Source organism: Pan troglodytes, chromosome 4, assembly GCF_028858775.2.
Source record: "Pan troglodytes isolate AG18354 chromosome 4, NHGRI_mPanTro3-v2.0_pri, whole genome shotgun sequence".
Classification (NCBI taxonomy): Eukaryota; Metazoa; Chordata; class Mammalia; order Primates; family Hominidae; genus Pan; species Pan troglodytes.
In genome coordinates, this window is record NC_072402.2 from 109,101,179 (window position 1) to 109,126,505 (window position 25,327).

A 25,327-nucleotide genomic window follows, 5' to 3' on the forward strand; every position below is an offset into this window, starting at 1 on the left:
ATATTTTCCAGATAAAATAAATGTAAAATATATTTATATGTTGCAACCAAGAAAAATAACATATAAAGTTGGAAAAATTCTTTTGAGTATTCATTCCTTTTTAAAGATTGCATCCTTTTTGGTTACTGTTTTCATTAAAGAATGAAAATTAAATGACTGGATGTTGTTCTCTGTCATCTTGAAAGTTGTGATTGGTTATCACCATTGATATGCGCTTGGATTTCTCCTGAGGTCAACCTTTTCTTCCTCAGGAGAAGTAACTGAAAGGGGAGAACCCACTTCCCATTTGAAGCAGTCTCTTGGATATGCCTATAGAGTTTGGCTGTGAATTGCACATAAACTTCTTCACTTCTAAAACCATGTAAACTCTTGCTAGTTCAAAGGTTTGGGACAGCTCAAATGGCAGAAACCATAGTAAGAGTGCAGGTATCATATGTTATGATAAATTTTGTTGGAGAGGAAGACATTAAAACGTTTATGTCTACTATATAACTTTTAGATCTCTGAAATGCCAGCTCATTGTGATTAAAGGGGTCAATCATTGGGCTAGAGAGAATATCCCTAATTTTGGAATATCCTGAACTAAATCGCCATTGTCCCAAACAAAGAGACCAAGTGGTGAACTAACTAGGATTCTTTCATGGCAAGCAACAGAAACTAACTCTGGATAACTTAAACAGAAAAAGGAAATGTAGTGGCTCATATAATTAGAAGTTCAAAAGGCAAACAAGCATAACTGAATCTAGGGGCTTAAATTGTATTAACAGTCCTCTTCATAACTCAGCAATATTTTTTCCTGTGTTGGCCTCATTTTAATAAAGTGGTCTCCATATGGTATCAAAACTGTTCACTATTAGAAGCAGACTGTATCCTCTTTTGCTCTCATAATTTCAGAGAAAGATGGAATACCTATTTCTTGATTGTTTGAGCAAAATTTTTGGAGAGGCTCCTGACTGGGATGACTTGGGTCTGGTGAATATTCCTAACCCTATCACAATGGCCAGGGAACAGGATACTCTTGTTGGGTAGGTTGGGTTTTGTGCTATATCCGTGTGAGAAGGACAAGTGAAGTGATTGACGGCTCCACTGGGGTTTAGACAGACTTCCATATAAGAAAGGAAGACAAAGAAGAAGGATAGGTTGAAATGAGCTTGGGCATTAGTTGTGACAGTGATGACTTTTGATAGGAAAGTGGGGAAGATGCCATGTTAGGAGTCTGACAAGTTGTGATGCATACTAGTTTCTGGCTGTATCTTATGTCAGAAGCAGAGAGAAAGGATGTGCAGCCGAAAAAGAAAGAGAGGAAGGAGACACACAAAAGCTAAGGAATTAGGCTCTGCGAATTGCCTGATTCACCCAGGTAGTTATTGCTGTTTCTGTTTCTCTGCTACAATGAAGGAGGGAGTTTCTTTCAGTTTATCTCTTTTATTTTGCCTTTTAGGTGGACAAAAAAATCGTAAGAACTGAGATAGGAGTTCTTCTTCGCCTCTCACATCCAAACATTGTAAGTGGTTTTTAACCTACTATTTCAAATGATTGCCAGAGCTAGAGAAAGGGACCTTTGTCCTTCACTGTCAGTGCTGATAATGAGAAGGGGATTCTCCCACCACTGATAGCTACTATGTGCTAGCTCTTGTCCTCATCTCATCACCTTTTCAATCCTTTGGCTGAATAAGTCTTACAAGTAATACCTCTGAAAAATTTCCAAAATAGACAAATTAGCAATATACGCCATCTTTATTTTCATTCATAAAAGGATAAAAATCGAAGAGTTTTGTTTTGCTCTAACAAAACACTGGCTTTTCCCTTCTTTTGTGTGCCTATCTTATTAATTTTCCATTACTGAAAAAGCCTGTGAAGAAAATACATTGCTTTCCAAAGTAATTTCAGTCTGCTTTGAGAGAGGATCTGCTTCATGAACAATGTGCAGATGCAAATAAATGATGTACTTGAATGCAGAAAATAAAATGTCCTCAGAAGCTCTGCTTCAGGCTTTGTCCAGACAGCCTCTGAGGCAAAGATCTAGTAAAAAGCGTTCTTGAACTGATGAAGTGAAAAAGAATAAAATTATTTTCCAGGTTGCAAGTTATTTTTATGAATTAAGCCATCTACTTCAAGAAAGCATTTTTGCCCATTTCTCTGAGGAAGTTGTGATGTCCAGGGAGATGGCCTGCAACGCTTAGACTCCAGGCAAAGTGCTCAAAACTTAACATATGAGTTAGGGAAGCATTCAGCTGTAAATAGCAGAAAACTTGAATAGGATGATTTAAACAAATATTTTCCATATGTTGCAAGCAACAAAAATCAGGCAGTTTTCTGGCTCAGCTCGCCGGTGCTGCCGTTACAGAACCCAAATACCATCCTTGGTTCTGCCATCCTCAGTGCATTGACTTTCATCCTCATGCTTTTCCCTCTTGGGCCTAACATGGCTGCTCCACAATTTTTGCAAGTCATCACGTCTATATTCAAAATAGGAAGAAGATGGAAGGATCTCAGCTGCCAGTTCTCATAAGAAGAGTAAAAGCTTTCTCAGAAACTATGGCAGTGGAAGTCTCTTCAAATTTTATTGGCTGGAGCTAGTCACAAGATTACCCTTAACTGCATGGAGGCTGTGAAATTAGTGGCTAAGACCATTCATGATCCACAGTTTGGGGCTAGATACCATCTCTGAACAAATCAGAGTTCTGTTTATATTAAAGTAGGGCGAAAAGGGCTTTGGGTAAGCAGTTAATAAAATCTCCCACACTCCATCACCACTTTTACATTATCCATCTCTTCTCTCCAAAGATAAGTCAATGTAGAATTTTCCTCAAGTGTAGACTAGTCTTGGCTACTAGATTCTCGTATATATGGAGAAAAATATCTAAAACTGCTTGGATTAGCTGAATGTGATGAAGACCATGGTATGCTCAATCAAGTCACTGTCACCACTGCTTTTCTGAGGATTCCTTCACCCACTGACAGCTTTTTAGCTATTGATTGATATACCCTTTACATATAGGCCGACTTTAAGCTGGTCCTACCGTGCCACAGACCCCTAATTTTAAGTTTTGTAATTCCCAGAAGAAATAGGCATTTTGTACCTCTAGCCACCTTGATGCCTCAAATGGTTTAGGAAGTTGTGTTGTTTTTGTTTTTGATTTTTGAACAATTCAGAAGTTGGGATGTTTTAGAAAAGTTAGAAAGTGTTTCCAAGGCAGACATCTTTCAACTGTCAAAAGGAAAAATGTAAACATTTTATAGGAACTTTGAAAAAAATGAGGTAACTGATAAAATCAACAACCCAGAAAGAGAGTGAGAAATAGCTAGCTGATAAAAGAATGAGGAAACTTTATTAACAGTGATCCAGCATATTACTACTGCAGAATGTTGTTTTAGCCATAGTGTTAGCTATTTCCAAGAAAGATGGAATAAGAAATTTGTGATATTCTTTTTTTTATATCTTTCCCTAGATAAAACTTAAAGAGATATTTGAAACCCCTACAGAAATCAGTCTGGTCCTAGAACTCGTCACAGGAGGAGAACTGTTTGATAGGTGAGTTGGTTCTGGAAATATAACCAAAGAAAGGTTTGCTTTTGGCCACCAAAAAATAATCTAAAAGACATTTCTCCTGAAACTTTTTATAATGACAGATTATACTTGTTGATAAATACTACTAAAAAAAGTCTTAAGAAGAATGTTGAAGGAAGGTGGGTAGTGGTAAGATGTAGGTACATGAAAACTTGAGATATTTAGTGAGTAAAAAGAGGAACACTATAATATCTATTTATCTTTGCAAATATTTGTCACCTCAATAAAAAGATAGAATGTCTAAAATCAAATTAAATCTAAACTAAATAGTAAGATTTATGAGAATATCTTAAGAAAATATTTGAAATATTTGAAAATATTTGAAAATTATAAAAAATTGAACATGTACTCTGTCCTCTGTTATGATCCAAAAGCTCATAAAACTCAATAATCTTCAAATGATTATTTTTAAGCTTATTTTCTTTAGAAGTCTGTGTAAAGAGTTCCATGTTGCAAAGTAAACATGTTCTGTTATAGCCAATTATTGCCAACTTTGGTTTCCTGTTCATATGTTCATCTTTCCAAGCAGAGGAGTGAAATGGAGGGGGGTGGGGGTGGGGGGTTGGAGCCTGGAAATCTGGCAGAGCATAATATATGCAAACTATTTGTACAAGACACACAAACTTTATGTTTCCATAGTTGTTCCATCTTCCCCACCCTCTTAGGAGAATTCTGTATTTGTCCTGATGGGCTCTTGAGAGCCTTTTGCTGTGTTCATCAGGTAATCAAAAAAGAATGGAATTTAAAGAAGACAAAGAGACTAAGTAGGCATATATTAGAAATGGTAAGAAGCCATGCGTGAATGGAAAAGTTTTGGTTAAAAAATGGGGCAAGAGACAGGTAGACTGCAGTTTATGGGGAAGACAGAAGAGACTGAGGGAACCATTGATGTACCCTGAGTGCCTGGATCACAGCAAATGCTCCATAAATATTTGCTGAATGAATGAATGAACAACTGCTACAATGAATGGACTCTGAGGAGAAATATCTAAAGGGGATTAGTTTTGAATGCGTTGGGAGAGGAACACTCCTTCACTTTTGCCAGGGTCTGAATGTTTGTGTGCCCCCAAAATTCATTTGCCAAAATCTTGATCCCTAAGATAATGGTATTAGGAGATGGGATCTTTGGGAGGTCATTAGGTCATAAAGGTGGAGCCCTCCAGAATGAGATTAGTGCCGTTATAAAAGGGGCCCTAGAGAGCTGCCTTTCCCCTTTTACTATGTAAGGACGCAGCAAGAAGGTGCCTTCTATGAGAAAGCGGGCCCTCAGCAGACACAAAATCTTCTGGTGCCTTGATCTTGGACTTTCCAGCCTCCAGACCTGTGAGAAATAAATGTTTGATATGTATAAGACACACAGGTTATGCTATTTTTAAATAGCAGCTCAAATGGACTAAGACACCTTCCTTCACACCCATACTCTACCCAGTTAAATTTGCTGCCTCTTCAAGAGCTTTCAAAAGTATTCATATTGTTTTTCAAAGGTTCTGTCTCTTTTTAACATTACCCAGTGAAAATTTGGATCTTTAGGTGAGAAGGAGCAAAAGGTCTAGCTTCATTGCAACTACATATGTATGTGTAACAGATACACATCTGAATTTTGTTCATATATATGTTGACACTTCCTTAGAGCAGGTTCAACATATTATTAGACTTTAAACATTATAATATTTTGACTGTTTTCACATTTTAAGAATAATAAGTCAGCTGAAGGAAGTAAGCATCAGTAGCTTAAAGCCATACAGTTCTGGCAGCAGTTGTTTTTTTGAAAGACTCACAGTTGTGAATCCTGACCCTACAACTGAAAGATAACTAACTAACCTAGAATAATTTACTTAACTTCTCTGAACCTTAGAACAAATTTGAAGTGGCTTTATGTTGCTAATAAAGCTTAGATGGCTCTAATCCACTATGAAGATACTCTTGTTCACATGTTCCCATGTCCTCAAGCAAGAGTCTCCTGGCCTAGCTAATTTGGGTATTGCCACAATGTACCTATAATGGCTCCTTTTTCAACACCTCTTTAGCTGACTCTTTTTTATGGATGTATTCCTTCTTTAGGTACATTAATAGAGCAGTTTATAGTCAGATGCTGCTGGTTTTGGAGCTATGAGCTTTCTCTAAGGAGACCTTGCATATTTCTCTGCTAATTATGGTCTATCAGAGAGAACTCTCATGTTTTTAAATTATAAATAATTGCAGGACAGGAATGCCACACTGAAGCAATCATCTACTAATAGTGTTTGCTGTTTACTTACCTACCTCTATTGGTTTGAGTTAATTGGGAATCATGGGTTTCTCCTTCTCTTCTTCCCAACCTTTCTTCCATGAAAGAATTTAGGATGAAATTTAATTCAGCTATAGCTAAAAATGGAAAAAGTAAATGCTATTGATAAATTTCATTTGGAGAGATAAGTGGATGAAATATTCATATTTAACAGAAAACCTCTGAAGAATGGCAGACAGCCAGTAAAGCACTCAACTCTTAGTGGTTTTAAAAGATAGACTCTTTTCCTTTGCATGTTGTGGTCCACAACATTGACCTAGCTGATATGAACTTGGTCTCTCCATTAAGTTACTTAATTCTGCAGTTATCTTTAAATTTTATCAAGCTGAAAATACATTCTGCATTATTATCCAATGTATTGATTTCTTTCTTGAGAGTTAAAAGGTAACATGATCTCTTTTTTTGTACTTAGGTCAAAACAAATTTACTTAATTGTGATGATAAGAATTCATTCCTGGTCTAATGATGACTCTAATAGTACATAATGAATGAACTAGGGGAGTAATTGCTGAAGAGATAATCATATGAGTCAATTATACTCAAAAAGATTGTATTTAATTAGCAAAAAATCTATTCTATAATGCTTATAAAAATTAAACATAGTCAAAATCCAAGTAGAATCTGCTATTTTATGTAGAATTTAAATAGTAAATTACATAGGACAGTTTATTAGAAATTTTGGAATAAAATCCATGATTTGTTGTGCCCAGGAAAAATCTAAAACATAAATAAATTTGCACAATTATGACATCATGAGAAGAAGAAAGCTCCCATGAAGTTTCTGTTTAACCGTTCTCAGTTTGGTCTCAACTCTTAAAACCTCAACATCATTTTCATTGAATTATTGAAATGGACAAGGTGTGAGTTTTGCTTTAAGAGCAAGTTTCGAAGTTTTTTTCCCTCAAAAATGACTGTATTTTAAGACAGCAAATTTAGCAATATCCTTACTGTCTTCTAATTAAATCAAAAGTATTTTTTCTTGATTTTTGTCAGATAACTCCAGTATCTAAGTATAGTTTTGAATTTTTAAAAAATTGTCATGGGTTTTTTTTCTGTTTTCTTTTTCTTTTTTTGTTTATCACTTTTTCCTAAAGAATTTTATTTTTATTTAACTTTTAAGTTCAGGGGTACATTTGCAGGTTTGTTACATAGGTAAATGTGTGTCATGGCGATTTGTTGTACAGATTGTTTCATCACCCAAGTATTAAATCTAATATCCACTAATCCATTAGTTATTTTTCCTGATCCCCTCCATTCTCCCAATTTCCACCCTTCAAAAGGCCCCAATGTGTGTTTTTCCCCACTATGTGTCCATGTGTTCTCATCATTAAGCTCCCACTTATAATTGAGAACATGCGGTATTTGGTTTTCTGTTCTTGTGTTAGTTTGCTAAGGATAATGGCCTCCATTTCCTTCCATGTCCCTGCAAAGGATATGATCCATTTCTTTCTGTGTTTTTGCTTGCCTGTTTAGGCTTGTTCCAATGCCAAACATTATGTGTAAAAGGTTTTAGAATTTGAGGCCTGGAATGCTGTTACCTTCCAAAAAAGGAGATTTTCTTTTGTTGTGGCGGGCATTTAAGGTTAACAAACAGATCATTTTAATACAATCAGATATTAGGCTAATTCAAAGCTGGGCTTCCTAATGGCTGGTATACTTCTTGTCAAGTCTTATTCACAAGGCTTTGCTCTTTGAAGGTCTCAGCTTTAAGCCAGGGCATTATACCAGGGCTATTCTTACTTGGCAGACCCTCAATGCCAACTTCTGTACCCTTAGCTCTGTGTAATTGCCAGAAACTTTATTCACCTTCTCCGCCTGTCAGCTGCTGTGTTGGAATAAGTAAATGCCTTCAGAAGGAAATCAGAGGCATCAGAAGGCAGGTTTGCTTTGCTGGGTTTTTCTTCTCTTCTGGATCTTGATTCCTAAATCCTTCCCTTCCTTAGTGTATTAGTTAAGGATCTGTAAAGGGACAGAACTAACAGGATAGATGTATATATGTAGGGGAGTTTATTAGGAGAATTGACTCACGCAATCACAAGGTGAAGTTCCACAAAAGGCCACCTGCAAGCTGAGGAGCCAGGAAGCCAGTCTGAGTTCTCAAACCTCAAAAGTAGGGAAGCCGATAATGCAGCCTTCAGTCTGTGGCCAAAGACCCAAGAGCCCCTGGCAAATCACTAGTGTAAGTCCAAGAGTCCAAAAGCTGAAGAACTTGGAGTCTGATGTTCAAAGGCAGCACAGGAGAAAGATGGAGACCAGAAGACTTAGCCAGTCTAGTCTTTCCACGTTCTTCTGCCTGCTTTTATCCTAGCCATGCTGGCAGCTGATTGAGGGTGGGTCTGCATCTCCCAGTTCATCGTTAATCTCCTTTGGCAACACCCTCACAGACACACCCAGGAACAATACTTTACATCCTTCAATCCAATCAAGTTGACACTCAATATTACCATCACACCTGATAACTCTCTGATTTGTTCAAATAGATTTTTTTTATTTTATTGAGTTTGTTTTAATTTTTCTTACCTGGAGGCTTGTCTGACCCACCATTGCTGAGAGCAAAAATTCACATACGGTTTTAAATTTTTTTCACAGACACTAATGTATTTTCCTGATTTAAAAAGTCAGCCTATTTGAGCAAGCAGAGTGAAAAGCAGTATACTCACTATGCAAATATGAAAACAGAATTAGTAAAGGTTAATGATCTTCCCAGTCCAGGCAAGCAGACTGTCTTCTGATCCAATCCTTTCCTTCTTTTAGGGCCTCACTTTCTTTCTTATTAAGTCCAGTTTGTCTCTTGCACATCATTTCCAAGAAAATAAATATCTATTTATACATGGAAAATCCATGATGTATTGATTGGTCCTATGCAAACCTATGTATCTATATAGCCCACTCAATAACTCTCTCTTCACCTTTTTTGAGGTATTATTATCCATATTTTTCCATAGCATACACTTAAAAAGTTATTAATAGGTCATAAGACCTCACCTCCAGTCCTACTATATGAGTCCTAATAGTAATCTGTACTTCAGCATTTCTAGATCTCTCATTCTTGGTGGAAACAAATTGAATTTTCAGGGCATTGCTATTAGAAAAAGGTTTGAGAAATGGAACTGAGGCTGTTTCTTGTCCCAGTCTTTCTGGAGTTGTAGTATGGTTGGTATTAGGATTTAACAAACTTAGAAAAAGTCTGCATTTGTGAAGACCATTGTATCAGAAATTAGTCATCAATGTAATTATCTAATGAGTGATTCTGTAAAATGTGATTGTTCAGAAAGGAAATTAGTGAATATAATGAGGAGCATTTTTGAGATCCTATTGGGTTGCTGGCAGAGTGTGCAGGGCAATTTATTAACATGATACTATTTAATCATTATAGCAACACATATATAAAGTAGGCTTTGATATATACATTTTATAGACAAGATAACTGAGGATCAGAGAGGTCTGTTAACTTCCGTTAGGTCATTCAGCTTATATATGATCTAATAATAATTAAATAAGATTGGACTCAAGTATGTCACATTCCAAAGTATATAATTTTGCTACCATGTCATGCTGCTGCAAATGCCAGAACTCTTATGCTTAAAAATAAAACTTGAGATTAGTAATCTAATGTTTGTCCTACTTGAGTGTTGGCTTAACCTGACCTTTAATTTGTATATAGTTGCTTTTCAACCATGGATATTTTAAATACATCTCTTTATGTGGCTTTATCTGGCTATATGTAAAGAAAACTTATACTTTGATTTGGACTAGACTTATAGTTTACTTTTTCTAGAAGCTTGGCCATCAAATGAAAGATAGAGGTGAGGTAGTAGAACACACTGGATAAATGGAAGTTTATTATTTTAAGCTGTAGGTCTAGGAACACATTGATTTGCTGATGGGAAGGAGCTCATAAGAAAGAGAAGCAGGAGAGATTTGTATGAGAGGAACCTAAATTTGGAACAACGTTCTAGAAAAGGCATGAAGGGAATGAGATCTAGAGTCAGATAAACGGATTTGGTTTTTAGAAAAAACTCTTCTTCCTCTGAAGCAGAAAGAAAGAGACAAAGGGTCAAAGGAGCTAGATTAATCAAAGCAATTTTGAAAAAGAAAGACTTTTGGAATAAGTTGGAAGACACTGTTGGGACTGAGATGTAATTGTACCTTGCTTATAAACTAATAAAAGAGCCTATTATTCTTTTGTGGATGCTGGAAAGCACACGATTACTGAATCAGAGACAAAGGGCCTTATTACTCATGGCACAGCAAATGTTATGGGCATTAGCAAGTCTGTCAGTTCCCCTTGCCCTTTGAGTTCCATGGAGGCAGTACAGTGGGGCCAGATAGATGCCTACACCTGGAATTAGATGTGTTACAAGAGGGGAGATAATTTTTTTTTTTTTTTTGTATTTTTAGTAGAGACAGGGTTTCACCATGTTCGCCAGGATGGTCTGGATCTCTTGACCTCGTGATCCACCCACCTCGGCCTCCCAAAGTGCTGGGATTACAAGCATGAGTCACCCCGCCCAGCCAAGGGGAGATAATTTAAATGTCATCAACTGGAGAATGAACAACCATTCAGCAATGAAAAGGAATGTTCCTTTGATACACACTACAACATGGATGAACTTTAAAAAGTTTATGCTAAGGGAATGAAGCCAGACATGGAAGACTATATATGCTATGACTCTATGACTTTATAAGGAATTTCAAGACGGGGAAAATATATAGACAGAAGCAAAACAGTGGTTTCCTATGTCTGGAAATTGAAGTGTGGTGGGTTAGAAGACGTTTAGGTAGTTCGGTCTTGATAGCCTCTAATTTTCCAGTATTGTTAAAGAAGGGAAATTGATCTCCTAATACTAACTGGTAAAGAATGGAATAGGGCACTTAAAGAAGGAACTGGTGAAGATTTTAAGTGAGATTGTGTGAACAGATGAGGGCAAGAAAAAGGGCTTTTGAGGAGCACTGAAGGTCTGCTAATGCTGAAGGCTATGCATATTTGGAGACTCTGGTCTCTGTAGCATTATATATTACTGGCTTACTCCTTCATATCATTCATGGAGTTTTGGACAGCGTCTCTTTTTCTCTTGGCTTTCGTCCAACTTTTCAGCTGTCTCCCTCTTGATCTCTTTCCTGAGTTCCTCTTCCCCTCCCCACCTCTTAAGTTCCCTTTAAACTTCTTCTACATTCTTGTTAGATGAATTTGACACTCACCTGTGGCTTGAGCCACACTGGTGGCTACAGTCTCAGCTAAGATGAAAACTGTATTTTCAGCAGTCTACTAGGCTTCTCACCAAGTCCCATTAGCACCTCTAAATCAAATGAACTCAGCATCCCTCTCTCAATCTCACTCCCCTTCCCTGTGAACTGATTCACCAACTAAACTAATCAACATGAATTTCTCCCTTTTCCTTTAGATTCTCCTTCCCTATTCCCTATAATTCTTCCTCTGAGCAGCTTTGAAATCTGTTCCCTTTTCCCTTTCCCAGTGCTTCTGCCCTGTTGCACCTTTGCATTGTTTCCCATTGCAGTAGACTCCTGGAGAGTATTACTTTCACTCCTTTCCATCCATCTGTATTTAAGCATAGATTTGATCAGGTCAGCCCAGAAAGCTACTCACTACTTTCACTTAAAGTCAATACTTTTAAACATGACAAAAAAAGCCCACTTACAATCTGGCCTCACCTTACCATGCTGGCTTTACCACCCACTTTGTTCTCTTCCCACCAATGTATTAACCACTGTATATTGTCTCCATCCTCAAGGAGCTCATAGTCTAAAGAGGGAAAGTAAAAATGTGACATAGACGCTAATATTTTTTAAGCATCACCTTCCAAGTAAAGCATATTAGGGATTATAATGACTACAACATCACAAATTTTTTAAATGAGGGCTAGGAAATAAAAAGAAATAAAAATAATAATCAGGACATAAAAGAGAGATCATCAGATGTTTTGTGTTTGTTAGAGATTGGCCCCATATTCAACTCTAAGTATTCATGTGGGGATGATAAGTGCTATAATTAGGGCATAAACAGTGTGTAGAGTACAAAACAAGGGGGTTTTGTAAGTCAGAAATTGCTTCAGGAAGGAGTAAAATCTTTTGAGCTGACTCTTATGTGAGAAATTGGAAATTAGCAGGCAGAGGCCAGAAGGAAGGGCCTATTGTGGCAAAATGATGTTCAAAAGCACAATTGTACACTGTTGGGTAAAATATGAGCATCTTAGTCTCAATTTTAAAAGCTGGGCTAGGTAGAAAGCAAGCAGGGTCTAGATATTTGTTAAGTGAATGATTGAATAGTGTGTTCCTGAGCAATATATATATATGTGTGTGTGTTTTGTTTGTGTTTGTTTTTGAGACAGAGTCTCCCTCTGTCGCCCAGGCTGGAGTGCAGTGGCGTGATCTCGGCTCACTGCAAACTCCACCACCCGGGTTCACTCCATTTTCCTGCCTTAGCCTTCCCAGTAACTGGGACTACAGGCACACGCCACCAGGTCCAGCTAATTTTTTATATTTTCTTAGTAGACACGGGGTTTCACTGTGTTAGCCAGGATATTCTCGATCTCCTGACCTCGTGATCCACCTACCTTGCCCTCCCAAAGTGCTGGGATTACAGGCGTAAGCTACCACGCCCGGCTGCAATATATATATCTTTTGAGTCAGGCCTTTTATCTATAGTATGAGAGAAGTAGACTGGGAATCTTTTAGGCCCATTCCCAGATTTGCAATTTGATTTGACCTCCTCTTTCTCTTGTCAGCTCCCTGGCCAGCACCCACATTGATCCACAATTCCCTGACTTTCTTCTTAGTATTTGAATGTAACAGGTGCTAGTAGTATCTTTGAAACTACTTTTTTGAAAAGTATATGAACTTGACATTCTTTGGCAGGAAAGTTTTTACAGAAAGCACCAAAACAGACAATGATGTCATCAATAAAATGAGAAGCTGTGATTGAAACTTACAAAGAAGTGGTAGATTTACACAGAGTACAGCAGATTTCATTTTAATATAATTTTGTATGTAACAGCATAATGGTGTACTGGCGGCAGCCCTTAAGACTTGGTTCCTGAAACTTTATATTATTTGGGGCTTTTACTCTCTGTCATTTGATCCTTCAGTACACATTCTCATCAGACCATTATCTTTCTCACATAAACCTAGTCATCTACAGTTATTATGCAGCCATTTGAGAAAAAGCTGCGAGTGGTGGGCAGAGCAGCAGGGCTCCCAATCTATGTGCCAGGAAGTCTGGGGCCTCAGGATATGATCAGATTAGAGCTCTTCAGCTGCTGTGCGCGTGTTAACTGCCTGGATGGAGATGCGCTCAATTCAATTTGTGGCAATTAGTGTTACAGAAGCAAATGCACCAGAGTCATGTTACAGCAGCTCCATAGAGAGAAATAGGCATTGCCTGTATTTTTTCATCCTATAAATTTTAAATGATGGGAAGAAAAACACACCGACTGAGGAGAAGAGCACGGGCACCAGCACAGCGAGCAGTGGAAGTAAAAGGCACAGTTGTGGTGTAAGAGAGCCTGTTGAAGCCAGACGCTTTCAGTGGAGGAGCTTGGGGAAATGTACCACCTTCGTGCTTCCTTCCCAGATCTCCAGATGTCTGCTAGGCCCCCTGGCAGCTGAGGGACCTGTAGGAACTGGAGTCTCAGGGCAGCCTTTTGGGTCAGTGTTGTGATTAAAATCCTAGAAGACATTTTGTTTTGAGCTCTGAGCCCTCTGGCCTAGCCCACAATGGAAGGCTGGGAAGCTGTGTGGCACAGAGGCAAACCACAGGGCCCTGGGCCTGTGACAATTATCTTAAAATGCTGGTAGCATCTTAACTGCTTCCTTATTATTTTTCAAATCACGAAACAGAAATTAGTTTACTAAATCTCAAGAGAAATACAGCAATAACTATGTTTAAATATGAAAAAACAAAAATACCAGCCAAAATTATCCCTCTATTTTTACAGCTTTAAAACCCCTACAATTATTAAATATTTCATTGCTTCTAAAACTCAGAGTCATGAGTATATTTCGTATAAAGCTATAAAACCTTGAGTCTCTACCCATGGTTCAATTTCATTGGCAAATTTTTTGAGATGCCAGCTAAATTGTATAAAGAAATTACGTGTCACCTCATGAAACAAATACCCCATTTTAAGGAATTTAAATTACTTTGATTTTGTCTAAAATAAGTTTCTAAAAAGATTCATGTTATTCCAGCAATATCTAAAACTATGTAACTCTGAGTTTCTTCCTAAAGCCAGCAGTAATCTTTTCACTTATTGCATTGTCCTCTGGGAAGCATCCACACAGCTGTTCTTCCTCTGGAGTCATGGCCAATGTACTTGTGATGGGAATCACTTCTGAATCCAGTGCTTTTGTTCCCCATGATAGTGAACATAGGCAAAAGTATTGTCCAAATGTCCACAATCTGAAATTTTTCTGACATCCATTCACTTGGCAATTGGTATTGATTCCATAAATATTTACTTACTATGGGCAAGTTTTGCAGCTAGGCTCTGTGGGTGATCCAAGCAACAATCTAGTGAGAAGGCTAATAATTTTACCACAGTGCCCTGCAGAAGGTTCTGGACAAACACATCTACCGATGTCATACAACTGAAATTAAGAGAAATAAATTGCAAGATTTCATTTTCCTTTGCTTGGTCACTAGCATCTTCACTTGCAGTCATAGTTCTAAGTTGTAAACCTGCATTTATGACTTGAGTTCATTGCTATTGAACTTTTCAGTCAGCCATGGATAGCCTGAATGGCAGCTCAACTTATAAAATATTTAAAATGGGATGTCGAGTTTCAGAAAACTAACCCTGTGACAATCTGTTTAAAGAATCATCTGGGAACAAAACTCCTTTTAGCAGAAACTGCCTGGAATAGAAGTGGTCGAAGGGTGATGGTTGGCCAAGATGCAGTGTGCGGAGTTCACACTGAAATGAGGTGGGGAGGCACTTGAGTTTTGTGCCCTTGCCCCACATATCTACTCTATGGATGCTGTTCTCACTACAGAATTAATAAATCCCTTGGTTGTACAAACCTTACATAACATACATTACATCTATGATAATGTTTTTTGTTTGTAACTTTCTTTACTCCACCATCTGTGGTCTCATCTCAGGCAGAGCCCAAATCTTATTCTGTTTATATCCAGCAAGTACCTGGCTCACATTAGAAGTTATGAATGTGGATGAATATCACCACTTTCTTCTTCCATACCTATCCCGACCCCCAACTGCCACCCTCCTTGCATCTGAAAAATTTCTATACACCTTTCAGGTGTGAGCTGAGATATAGCTATTTCTGGAATCCCTTCCTCACCCTTCATGGCCTCCAGAATAGATTACCTGCATTTTCTCAGAGCTCTCAGGCCGTTATTTAATAACTCTATCACATCATTTAGCACACTGTGTTGAATGTTGTCTGTCTACTTATACCAAGAGAAAGCCCATGAGTGCAGAGGCCATGTCCAGTTCACTACTGAGTGGCCAGCACATAATAGTCACTCCGTAATATTTATTGAATAAATAAATTAGCAGATACATCTGTTGGAATGCATCCTCTGGTTAAGAGAATGAATTATTTCACTAACTTAACATATATTGGGGAAAATCAGTAAAGTTTCCATTAACTATTCTTCATATACCTACTACTCCTCTCTCCCTCCCACATGAACACAGCTCCCAAGAAAATTCACTCTTCCGTCAAGCCAGGCCCTAGACATTCCCACAAGAACATATTCTGAAACACAGGCACTATCTTAGTCCTTTCAGTCTGATGTAACAAAATTTCTTATACTGAGTGGCTTATAAACAGAAATTTATTTCTCATGGTTCTGGAGGCTGGAAAGTCCAAGATAAATGTGTCAGCAGATTCAGTGTCTGCTGAGGGGCTGCTTTTTGATTCATGGATGGCACTTTCTAGCTGTGTCTGCACATGGTGGAAGGGACAAAGAAGCTTTCTAGGGTGTCTTTTATAAAGGCATGAATCCCATTCATGAAGGTTCATCCTTCATGATAGAATCACCTCCCAAAGGCCCCACCTCCTAATAACATCACATTGGTGATTAGGTTTCAACATATGAATTTGGGAGAGACATAAACATTTAGCTCACAGTAGGCACTTAACCCTAACTTAGAGCCAAATGAAAATACAGAAGCTATTTAGGCTGAAGCTTGAGACTACATAATAAACCAAAATATAGAGAGGAGATTGTAGTGGGTGAAGTACCTACTTTATGAAGAGTGATGATGCCTCTAAGAACTGTGTCTTTAATAGACACCTAAGGGAGACAGCTCATGGTTGTGGAAGTTGGCTCTCTTCAACCACAAGGAGTGCCATTTGCATGAGTAGTGCCCTCTGGAAAAGTACTACAAAGCAGCTGTGGTAAAGCTCTAGCCTGGGTGAGTGACTATGGGGAAAATCCACACTGTTTGTTGTAGGCCAGAAGGTAATTGATTTTATTCCCTTCTGGAGATAATATAAGGTTGCAAAGAAATTTAACAGCTATTCTTCTCCATCATCTTTGTAACAACTCCCCTCTTTTAACAAAACTGGAGAAAGCCAAGCTCCTGAGGCTATAGGTACAGGGCACAGAGGAGACACTAATTACATTTGTGCTGGATGATAGAGATACCACAAAATCCACGTTTAGAGTAAAATGCAGAGAATGATGTCATGGTAGCCAAAGTCCTGAACTTTCTCTGTCACAGTAGTACTTCTTTTCCCCTTCCCTCATACTTAAAATGTTCAGAAAGTATAGTCCCATGAAGCATGTCAATTAAATTTTTATAAGTAGGCCATTTAACCTAATCATGAATTGGAAAATTTCATAGGTTTGTAAGTAAATATCATAAGAAAATGATATTCAAGAACAAATGAATAATCATTCCCTAAATATTGTAATCTATTTTCTCCTTTCATTTGACCCTAGTGCTGGTAAAGTATCCCAAAAATAAAAAGATGATGAATTTGAATTGCTTGCCAGTGTTCTAAATAACTAAATAAGGAAAATGAGGTAATTGAAATTTTTGCCTCAATATATTGTTTCTGAATTTTAAAAACTATAATCATTGAGGTCTTTTAATATATTTTATACTTTTGACATATCTGTTTTGTTCTGCTGCTTCTCACCCCCGCCCCATCCCCTATTTTGGAAACATTTTACAGATTTTAAATTCAACTTTTAATACCAGCTACTTTGAGAAATTAAAACTTCTTGTCACAATATCTAAAGAAAACAGAAATCAAAGAAAAGTACTTTCTGAAAAATATGCTATTTGAGGTATCATCTAAGAAAAGTTTCTATTTAAAATGACAAACATTGTTGAAACTGTCCTTTATGTTTTGAATTGACCATTTTCAAACTTTGTGCCAGCTGAAGTCATCTTATGCAGTGCTATTAGAAATGTGTTTTCTCCTGAAATTCTGGAAGGTTAGACATAGCAACAAAGTAGTTTTTCAGTCCTCCAAAAGCTCTTCATAAGACTAGACAGCAACTTGTTCTGAAAAATCAAAAACTCAATGACAATATCTACAGCAAAACCAGGTGGCAGGGTATCCCCATGAAGCCTAACATACAAGTGAGTGAGGACCAACTAATGACAACAGGAAGAGCCATGTGGAATGATCACCTGTACACGAAGAAGCAAGGGAAGCAAGAAGACAAATGAGAGACCCCAAAGCAGGCAAACACTCAAGTCTCTCAAATCTTCAAGTTATTTGGAAGAAGGATAGGTCAATACAAAAAGAGAAGCTGAAATTGGGAGTGATTTTTACCATCCAAATTTCTGAAAAGTACAAGGGGTGCACCTGCAGTAAGGTCTAAAAAGCTAATTCATTGTCAAGGCCTTGTGAACTCCTGAAACAAAAATCTAAAGTCCCTTGGGGAAAAGGTTCTACACTTAGGAAAAACTGCTAGGAAGAGAATCCAAATTAATCAGTGTAGAGACGGTAAAGGCAAGGGAATGAAGTTCCAGGGGAGGGGAAGAGATCTCAGAAAGAATGAGGGCATATTTTTGAACGCTTCATGAACATAACCAGAAACTTAAGAGCCATGAAACTAGAAAAGATATCCTGAACTATCACTCTGTCAAAAGGTTAAGCAAACCAATTTGGCTTAAAAATGGATGGCAACAGAAAAGTATCTGAGTTAGTTCCAATAGAAAATGATTATGGGACGTGGATGGAGCTGGAGGTCAATAGAGGACAGATAATAAGGAGCAGAATAAAGTTCCTTTAGGCAGTGAAAGCATGTCAGGAAGAACACCCATAAAAAAAAAAAACATGAAAATAAGACAGTGTTACAAAATAAGCTAAAATTAAGAAAACTGTAGGACAACAATATAAATCAAAGGTAGAAAAATTCTTACATATCTATAATTGCACACCCCAAAGAAGAAAACCAAGGCAATGGAAGAAAACAAACACAAAACATTCTACTTCAAGAAAATATTCCTGAGATTTAAAAAGAATAATGAAAGCACTCTAAATTGAAAGATTATGCCACAAATCTGAATAACTAAACCCAGAACAACTACTGTGTTTTTCATAAAACATGTCTTAAAAGACTTTAAATTAAAAGAAAAATTCTTTGGCCACATTCATGCAAAAAGAGCAAGTCAGTTATTTGGAGAAAATCAGGTTGTCATCAGATTTTTTGAAAATCACATCATGTGTCAGAAGAAAATTGTCACCTACTTAAGATAATGAGGCTCTCTTTCCTCCTGCTACTTTGAAATAATATTCTTTTACTTGTTGCTAATTATACAGCAATCAAGAAGTTTATCTTTTTCAAGCTGTTCTTATTTCTTCGCAATTTTTGACAGCTATATATTGTATCTGTATTGTAAGTTCATACTAGCTGGATTGCTAGTGTATTAGTCTGTTCTCACACACTATAAAGAACTACCTGAGACTGGGTGATTTATAAAGAAAAGAGGTTTAATTGACCCCCAGTTCTGCATGGCTGCAGAGGTCTCAAGAAACTTAACTATCATGACGGAAGGTGAAGGGGAAGCAAAGCACATCTTCCCATGGCAGAGCGGGAGAGAGAGAGAGCACAAAGGGGGAAGTGCCACACACTTCAACCATAAGATCTCATGACAACTCACTCACAGTCATGATAATGGCAAGGGAGAAATCCTCCCCCATGATCCAATCACCTCCCACTGGGCCCCTCCTCCAATTTGACATGAGATTTGGGTGGGAACACAAATCCAAAAAATCCAAACCATATCAGCTGGTTAATGTCAGTATTGCTGAGAGTACAGAACAAACCAAAAAAGAAGAAACTAATGTTAAAAACATGAAAACATAAATACAAACACTCCTAAATGGAAAAAAAATTAAAATTAAAGAGGAGAAGCACATAAAATGGACCACATAGTAAAAACATATATAAAACATTTTGTACATATTAACATGGTAATATTGTTTGTCTAGGAAATGGAATATGAACATATGTACACATATATTTATTTTTTAATTCAAGAATAACATGTAAAATTAGAAAAATACTACCTGCCACTAAAAGTGTACTTCTAGGAGACAATGACTTATTCTAGGTCTGAGGCAGCAAATGTACAAAATAAGTCTCAGGTATTATATTATACTGGGTAGTAAAATAACCACCAAAGACTTCAAAAGCCAACTTGCATAGCCTATTACTGACCCAGGAAGAGCTAGAGCAGATTGAAACGTATCAAATATGGTTAAATCCATACTTCCAAAATGATACCAAAAAATGAACAAAGACACTAACTGGTCACTGAAAATGTTGGTGAATGAACTCATTATTTTGAAAACTGGTAAGTTAAAAAACTAATAATTTATCCCCTCTTTCCTATGAGAATTGTATTACTAGAAAATTTTTAGCTAACAAGCAGCAATGATAGCTTTTACCAACTTGAAACTGCTAATGACTTGATGGATCTAGGCATTGATAATCAATTACTGTTATTGTCAACATGAAATGGAGCATAATTGAACATGCAACTTCTTGTGAAAATACACAATACTCCCTATAAAATGTATTTGCTAAAAATTCAACCTGAGTCTAATCCAGACCCTAATGCTATCCATTAATAAAAAGTAGAGAGGGCAGAGAAATAGCTCCAAAGACATCAAGGTATAGAATGAAATGTAATCCTCTAGAATCAAATGTGATTCTATCCCCTTGATGCCTTTGGAGATATTTCTCTGCCCCTTTTTTTAATTAATAGATAATGCTGGGGTCTTGATTAGGTTCAGATTAAATACAGAAAATGTACATATACACCATGCAATACTATGTAGCCATAAAAAGAAATGAGATCGTGTCCTATGAAGGGACATGGATGGAGCTGTAGGCCATTTTCCTTAGCAAACTAACGCAGGAACAGAAAACCAAATACCACATGTTCTCACTAAGTGATGAGAATACATGGACACAGAGAGGAACAACACACACTGGGGCCTATAAGAGGGTGGAGGTTGGGAGGAAGGAGAGAGAAGATCAGGAAAAATAACTTATGGGTACTAGGCTTAATACCTGGGTGATGAAATAACCTGTACAACAAAGCCCCATCACAGAAGTTTGTGTAACAAACTTGCCCATGTACCTCTGAACTTAAAAGTTTTTTTTTTTTTTTTTTAAAGAACCACATTACCAAGCAGGGAAACTCTAAAGATCAAGTGACCAGCTTTCCAAAAAGAAACGCAGCAAAAGTGAAACAGAGATGGAGAAGGGATGAAAGGGAAGGATGGAAAAAGAGAAAGAGGGTTGGCGGGGGGAAGAGAGAGAGAGAGGGAGAAAATACTCGTTAAAAAACAATAAGAGATACGCTAACCATTCAAGTTTCATGGACCTTATTTGGATACTTATTCAAACAAGTAATTTAACATGTTTCAGACAATTAGAAATTTGAAACACTGCATAGTTGATAATATTAAGAAATTAATTATAGGTATGATATTGGAATTATGACTGATTTTTAGAGGGTCCTTTATCTTTTAGAGATAACCTCCTCAAATATTTATAAATGAAATTATATAATGTCTGATGCGTGCTTCAAAATAATAAGGAAGGAGTGGAAGTAATTAAGCAGATAAAACAAAACTTCATGAATTTACAGATAAAGCTATGTGACAATTACATGGGGGTGTTTCATTGTATAATATCTACTGGCATATGTTTAAAATGATTCACAAAACAAAGCTTAAAACAGACAAAGTGTTTTTTCCTCAAATGCAATGGATAGTTCAAGCCAAGGAAAAATAAAAGTATTTCATTTTCCTAAGTAAACTCAAAGATTTTTAGAGTGTCAGTTTGTGGAAATCTTTCCCATGGTAGTATGGTAGCTTGTTTCAATTGTTTATGTGCACCATCTTTAACATTAATTTACTTAACTTCTTTTAATATCCATTCTTCTGAATGAATGTGCCTGAGAAGCATTTCCTTTCTTTTTGTTCCAGGATTGTGGAAAAGGGATATTACAGTGAGCGAGATGCTGCAGATGCCGTTAAACAAATCCTGGAGGCAGTTGCTGTAAGTATGAAGTAACAGCAATGGTGTAACTCTCAGTCATCTCTTCCTTTTACAGAATCACCATTTAAGAAATGCGTATCTGTGATAAGCCATACATTTTACAGCATAAAGTTGTGAAATATTTATTAGAAAATGTGTGGAATAAGGTGGGCATGGTGGCTCAAGCCTGTAATCTCAGCACTTTGGGAGGCTGAGGCAGGCAGGTCACTTAAGGTCAGGAGTTCCAGACCAGCCTTGCCAACATGGTGAAACGCCATATCTAATAAAAATAAAAAAAATTAGCTGGGTATGGTGACGCACACCTGTAATTCCAACTACTGCAGGGGCTGAAGCACAAGAATTGCTTGAACTCGGGAGGTGGGGAGTTGCAGTGAGCCAAGGTCACGCCACTGTACTCAAGCCTGGACGAGAGAGAGAGAGACCCTGTCTCAAAAAAAAAAAAAAAAAAAAAAAAAAAAAAAAAGAAAAAGAAAAAAGAAAAGAAAGAAAATGTATGGAATAAATTTGTATTTTCTATTGATGACTCAAAGTCTGAAAGATGCAATCCTCTATATAATGCCATAAGTGTGTTAAATTAATTTCCATTCTATTATTGTGAGACCAAATGAGATTTTGGTGCCTTTAGTTGTTCTTTAACTCTTTCTTTCCCATTTCTTGAGTTTGTTTGTTCATTGCGTTTTTTTTTTAATTTGGTAGAGATGTGGAAGAGGGTTGAATGTGATGTAAACCTTGGAGCATAGAGATTATTGACTTTTCTTTCCAGAAAAGAAATGAGTTAATTGAAAAGAAAGAATGTATCAGTTTTTTAAAGGAAGAAACATAAGTTAATATTTTAAATTGGAACACAAGTTTTGTAAGTTAATGGTGGAAATAAATACATACACATTTACAAAAATATATACTGTTGAGAAGCTTTTTTGGATTGCATTAAGCAGGTAATATTTGCCTGTATAAATCAGACTCAACTGACTAAAAGCTTCCCATGTATTTGATGTTGTCTAATATGTGCTGGAACACTTTGGTGATTCATTTATTGAATATGAAACCAGAACAAATTATTATTTGAACATTCAAGACAGGGCCCAAGGAGGGGTATTTATCAGGATCAGTTAAAGAGACAAATCTATAAAATATATCCAGAATTAAGATATACTCTATTATTCGGAGTTAGTTATTTAACTAAAATCATTATCCAATACCTTGAGAAGTCAGCCACAGTGACAGAAGCACAGGTCCTATGAGTTTTACCCACATCAAAAACAGGAAGGAGGGAAGAAAAGAGGAAGGGAGGGAGAGAGGAGGGAGGACTCTGATATCTAACTAGCCTTTGTACCAATGATGAAAAGGAAAAAAATAACCTTTGCATAAGGCTTCTAGAAATAGCCAATTGAACCAAATTTGTTATTGAGCTATTAACACCAATTTTAATTGGCTTTATAGCCCAGTCCTTCCAAATTATTTATTCCCCATAAAAGTGTTTTGATCTTTTTGCTATGGTGAGGGATGAAAAGTTTGAAATGGGAGTGAATAAAACCTGGAGAGGATGCCAACACAGCTTCTGATTATATAAATACTGAATATCAAATTCATCTTCTCACTGTACCCAAATAGCCACCCCATTTCAGATATTCATCACACGTAACATATTTACCAATTCTGGTTTCCTAGGTTTGCACACTAGGTAATGGGTTTCAACTCTTCCATTTTCTTATCTTACATAGACCTTTCCAACTTCAGTTGAATCTTTCTTCAAATGTGCATGAACTTAATCCTGTTCTCCATCATTCTGTGACTGTTGCTGGCATGCTTTAAAAAAGAAAGAAGAAGCACTTTAATTGCCATTAACTCATATTCTTTTTTTTTTTTTTTTTTTTTGAGATGGAGTCTCGCTCTGTCACCCAGGCTGGAGTGCAATGACTTGATCTTGGCTCACTGCAACCTCTGCCTCCCGGGTTGAAGTGATTCTCCTGCCTCAGCCTCCCAAGTAGCTGGGACTATAGGTGTGTGCTACCACGCCTGGCTAATTTTTGTATTTTTAGTAGAGATGGGGTTTTACCACATTAGCCAGGCTGACCTCGAACTCCTGACCTCAGGAAATCCGCCCACCTTGGCTTCCCAAAGTGCTGGAATTACAGGCGTGAGCCACCGCACCCAGCCACAATTCCTATTCCTAAATATATAAGTCTAGAATCATCTCTTGCAATCACTATTTTTATTTTGTTACTTCCCCATTTAATAATGGCAATTTTATACTTTTCTTAAATACCCATTTTAAAACCTCATTTCTTGTTATTATACATAATAAATTAATCAAGTAAACTTGCTGGCCATAGCCCACTATCACTTTACCTGAATCAGTCAGGCAGCTGATACAGCAGTTAAGAATACTTTGGCAGTGAGACAGAGCTAGGTTTGGTTTTTAGATGTGTGAACTTGGACATGTCACTAAATATCTTTGAGCCTCAATTTAGTCTTGTAAAATAGGCATAGCAATTAACCTAACAGGATTGTGGAAAAGATTAAATGAGGTAACTTGCGGAAATCATAGCAATGTTCATAAAATAGGGAAAAGAGGATAATCAACTTCATACTCAGTACATTCATTTAAAGATTTATTAGATGTTGTAGATGTATGCAGACACACTTACTCCCCAGCTAAGTACAAAAAACAAAAACAATTGTGTAATATTATCTAGGTGCTGATTGCACAGAAAAGTTCAGTTTGTAAAAATTCAGTACACTTACATGTACTTTTCTATTCATATATTACACCAATAGAAAGTTTAAAAAGGAATTGTGCTGAAATTTTAGTATGTTTGTATGGTTATAACAGGTAATATCCTCAAGTCAGCATGCTATGTGTGTGTGTGTGTGTGTGTGTGTGTGTGTGTGTGTGTGTGTGTGTGTGTGTTTGCAGTTTACCCAACTGGATTCATGTACTTTTTCATGTTTCTAGTTCTATCACATACTGTTGTCTAACAGATTTCTTTTTTCCTTTCTGGGACAGTAGCACATTATTCTCTGATATCACATGAGACAGTGGGTAGAGAATGTGACAATGAGGGGAGAGGGACATGTGCCCCTCAGTCTACCGCCCTCCTCTTTTTATGTTGTTCTACTGACAAAACATTATATCAAAATGAAGTAATCTTCAAAATAATTGTTCTGAGTAATCTTTATTTGCTTATCTATATGCGAGTAACAGAATGCATATATCAGGAAGAGTGTACTGTAAGGCTACAGAGGTGTGTAAAGACAGCCAGCAGCCTGGACACTGGGCAGAACTCTTCCCCCACTGCTGCTTTTTTCTCATCACCTGCTTCCCTCTGCTCTCTTCCAACCAATAGTCTCTACTTCTTAGATCCACAAAGTGACATACGGTCAACTTAACCATCTTGCATTAGCATATTAAAGTAAAAACCTAAATCTGACTCAAAATGAACACAAATATCGTTTGATCTTAATTTCAAAATTCAGAACAGAAGCCACATGTGGCTCAACTTGACTCAGGCTTCCTTCCCTAGTCCAGTCAGCTGTGGATGGGGTGTGAATTGTGCAGTATAAATGTGGCTGGCCAGGACTGGGGATAAGGGGGGTTGTTCTAAGGGAAAGACAATAGTTTCTTTCGAACTAGGCTGCCACACCAAAAGGCATACCTTTTTCTACTATCTGTTCTGGTGGTTTTTTTGCTTTTAGTGTTTCTTCATGTTTCTCTCAATTCCTAAAGTATCATTGCATCCTAGGTGCGGTTTTGAATGACAGTCTGTTGTTTGTCAGAAAACCATGATTTCACTTGGAATATGATTTCATTTCGGCGGAAGCCCTACTTGTTTATCATGTAGGAATTAACTTTTCTATTACCAAATTTAGTCACTCCTCACATTCCCACATTTCCGTCTTTGTAATTCAAGCTGTTTTCAGTAGGTGTATATTCCTGATTCTC

At 37.2% G+C, this 25,327-nt stretch overlaps 1 protein-coding gene across 4 annotated transcripts in view; it reads left to right on the forward strand.

The window, feature by feature from the left end:
* The window catches only part of CAMK4 (calcium/calmodulin dependent protein kinase IV), a 264,464-nt gene that overhangs the window by 142,636 nt on the left and 96,501 nt on the right, over positions 1-25,327 (forward strand). For 2 of the 4 annotated variants that reach the window (XR_008548047.2, XM_517873.9), the window contains exons 3-5: positions 1,442-1,504; positions 3,453-3,535; positions 21,312-21,384. Coding sequence is in view for 1 of the 4 variants with exons in the window: in XM_517873.9 (XP_517873.7) it covers positions 1,442-1,504; positions 3,453-3,535; positions 21,312-21,384 (219 nt within the window). In the remaining 3 variants the exon portion in view is untranslated. The remainder of the gene's footprint in view (positions 1-1,441; positions 1,505-3,452; positions 3,536-21,311; positions 21,385-25,327) is intronic. The other 2 variants (XR_010156970.1, XM_063810534.1) reach the window with 1 other exon arrangement.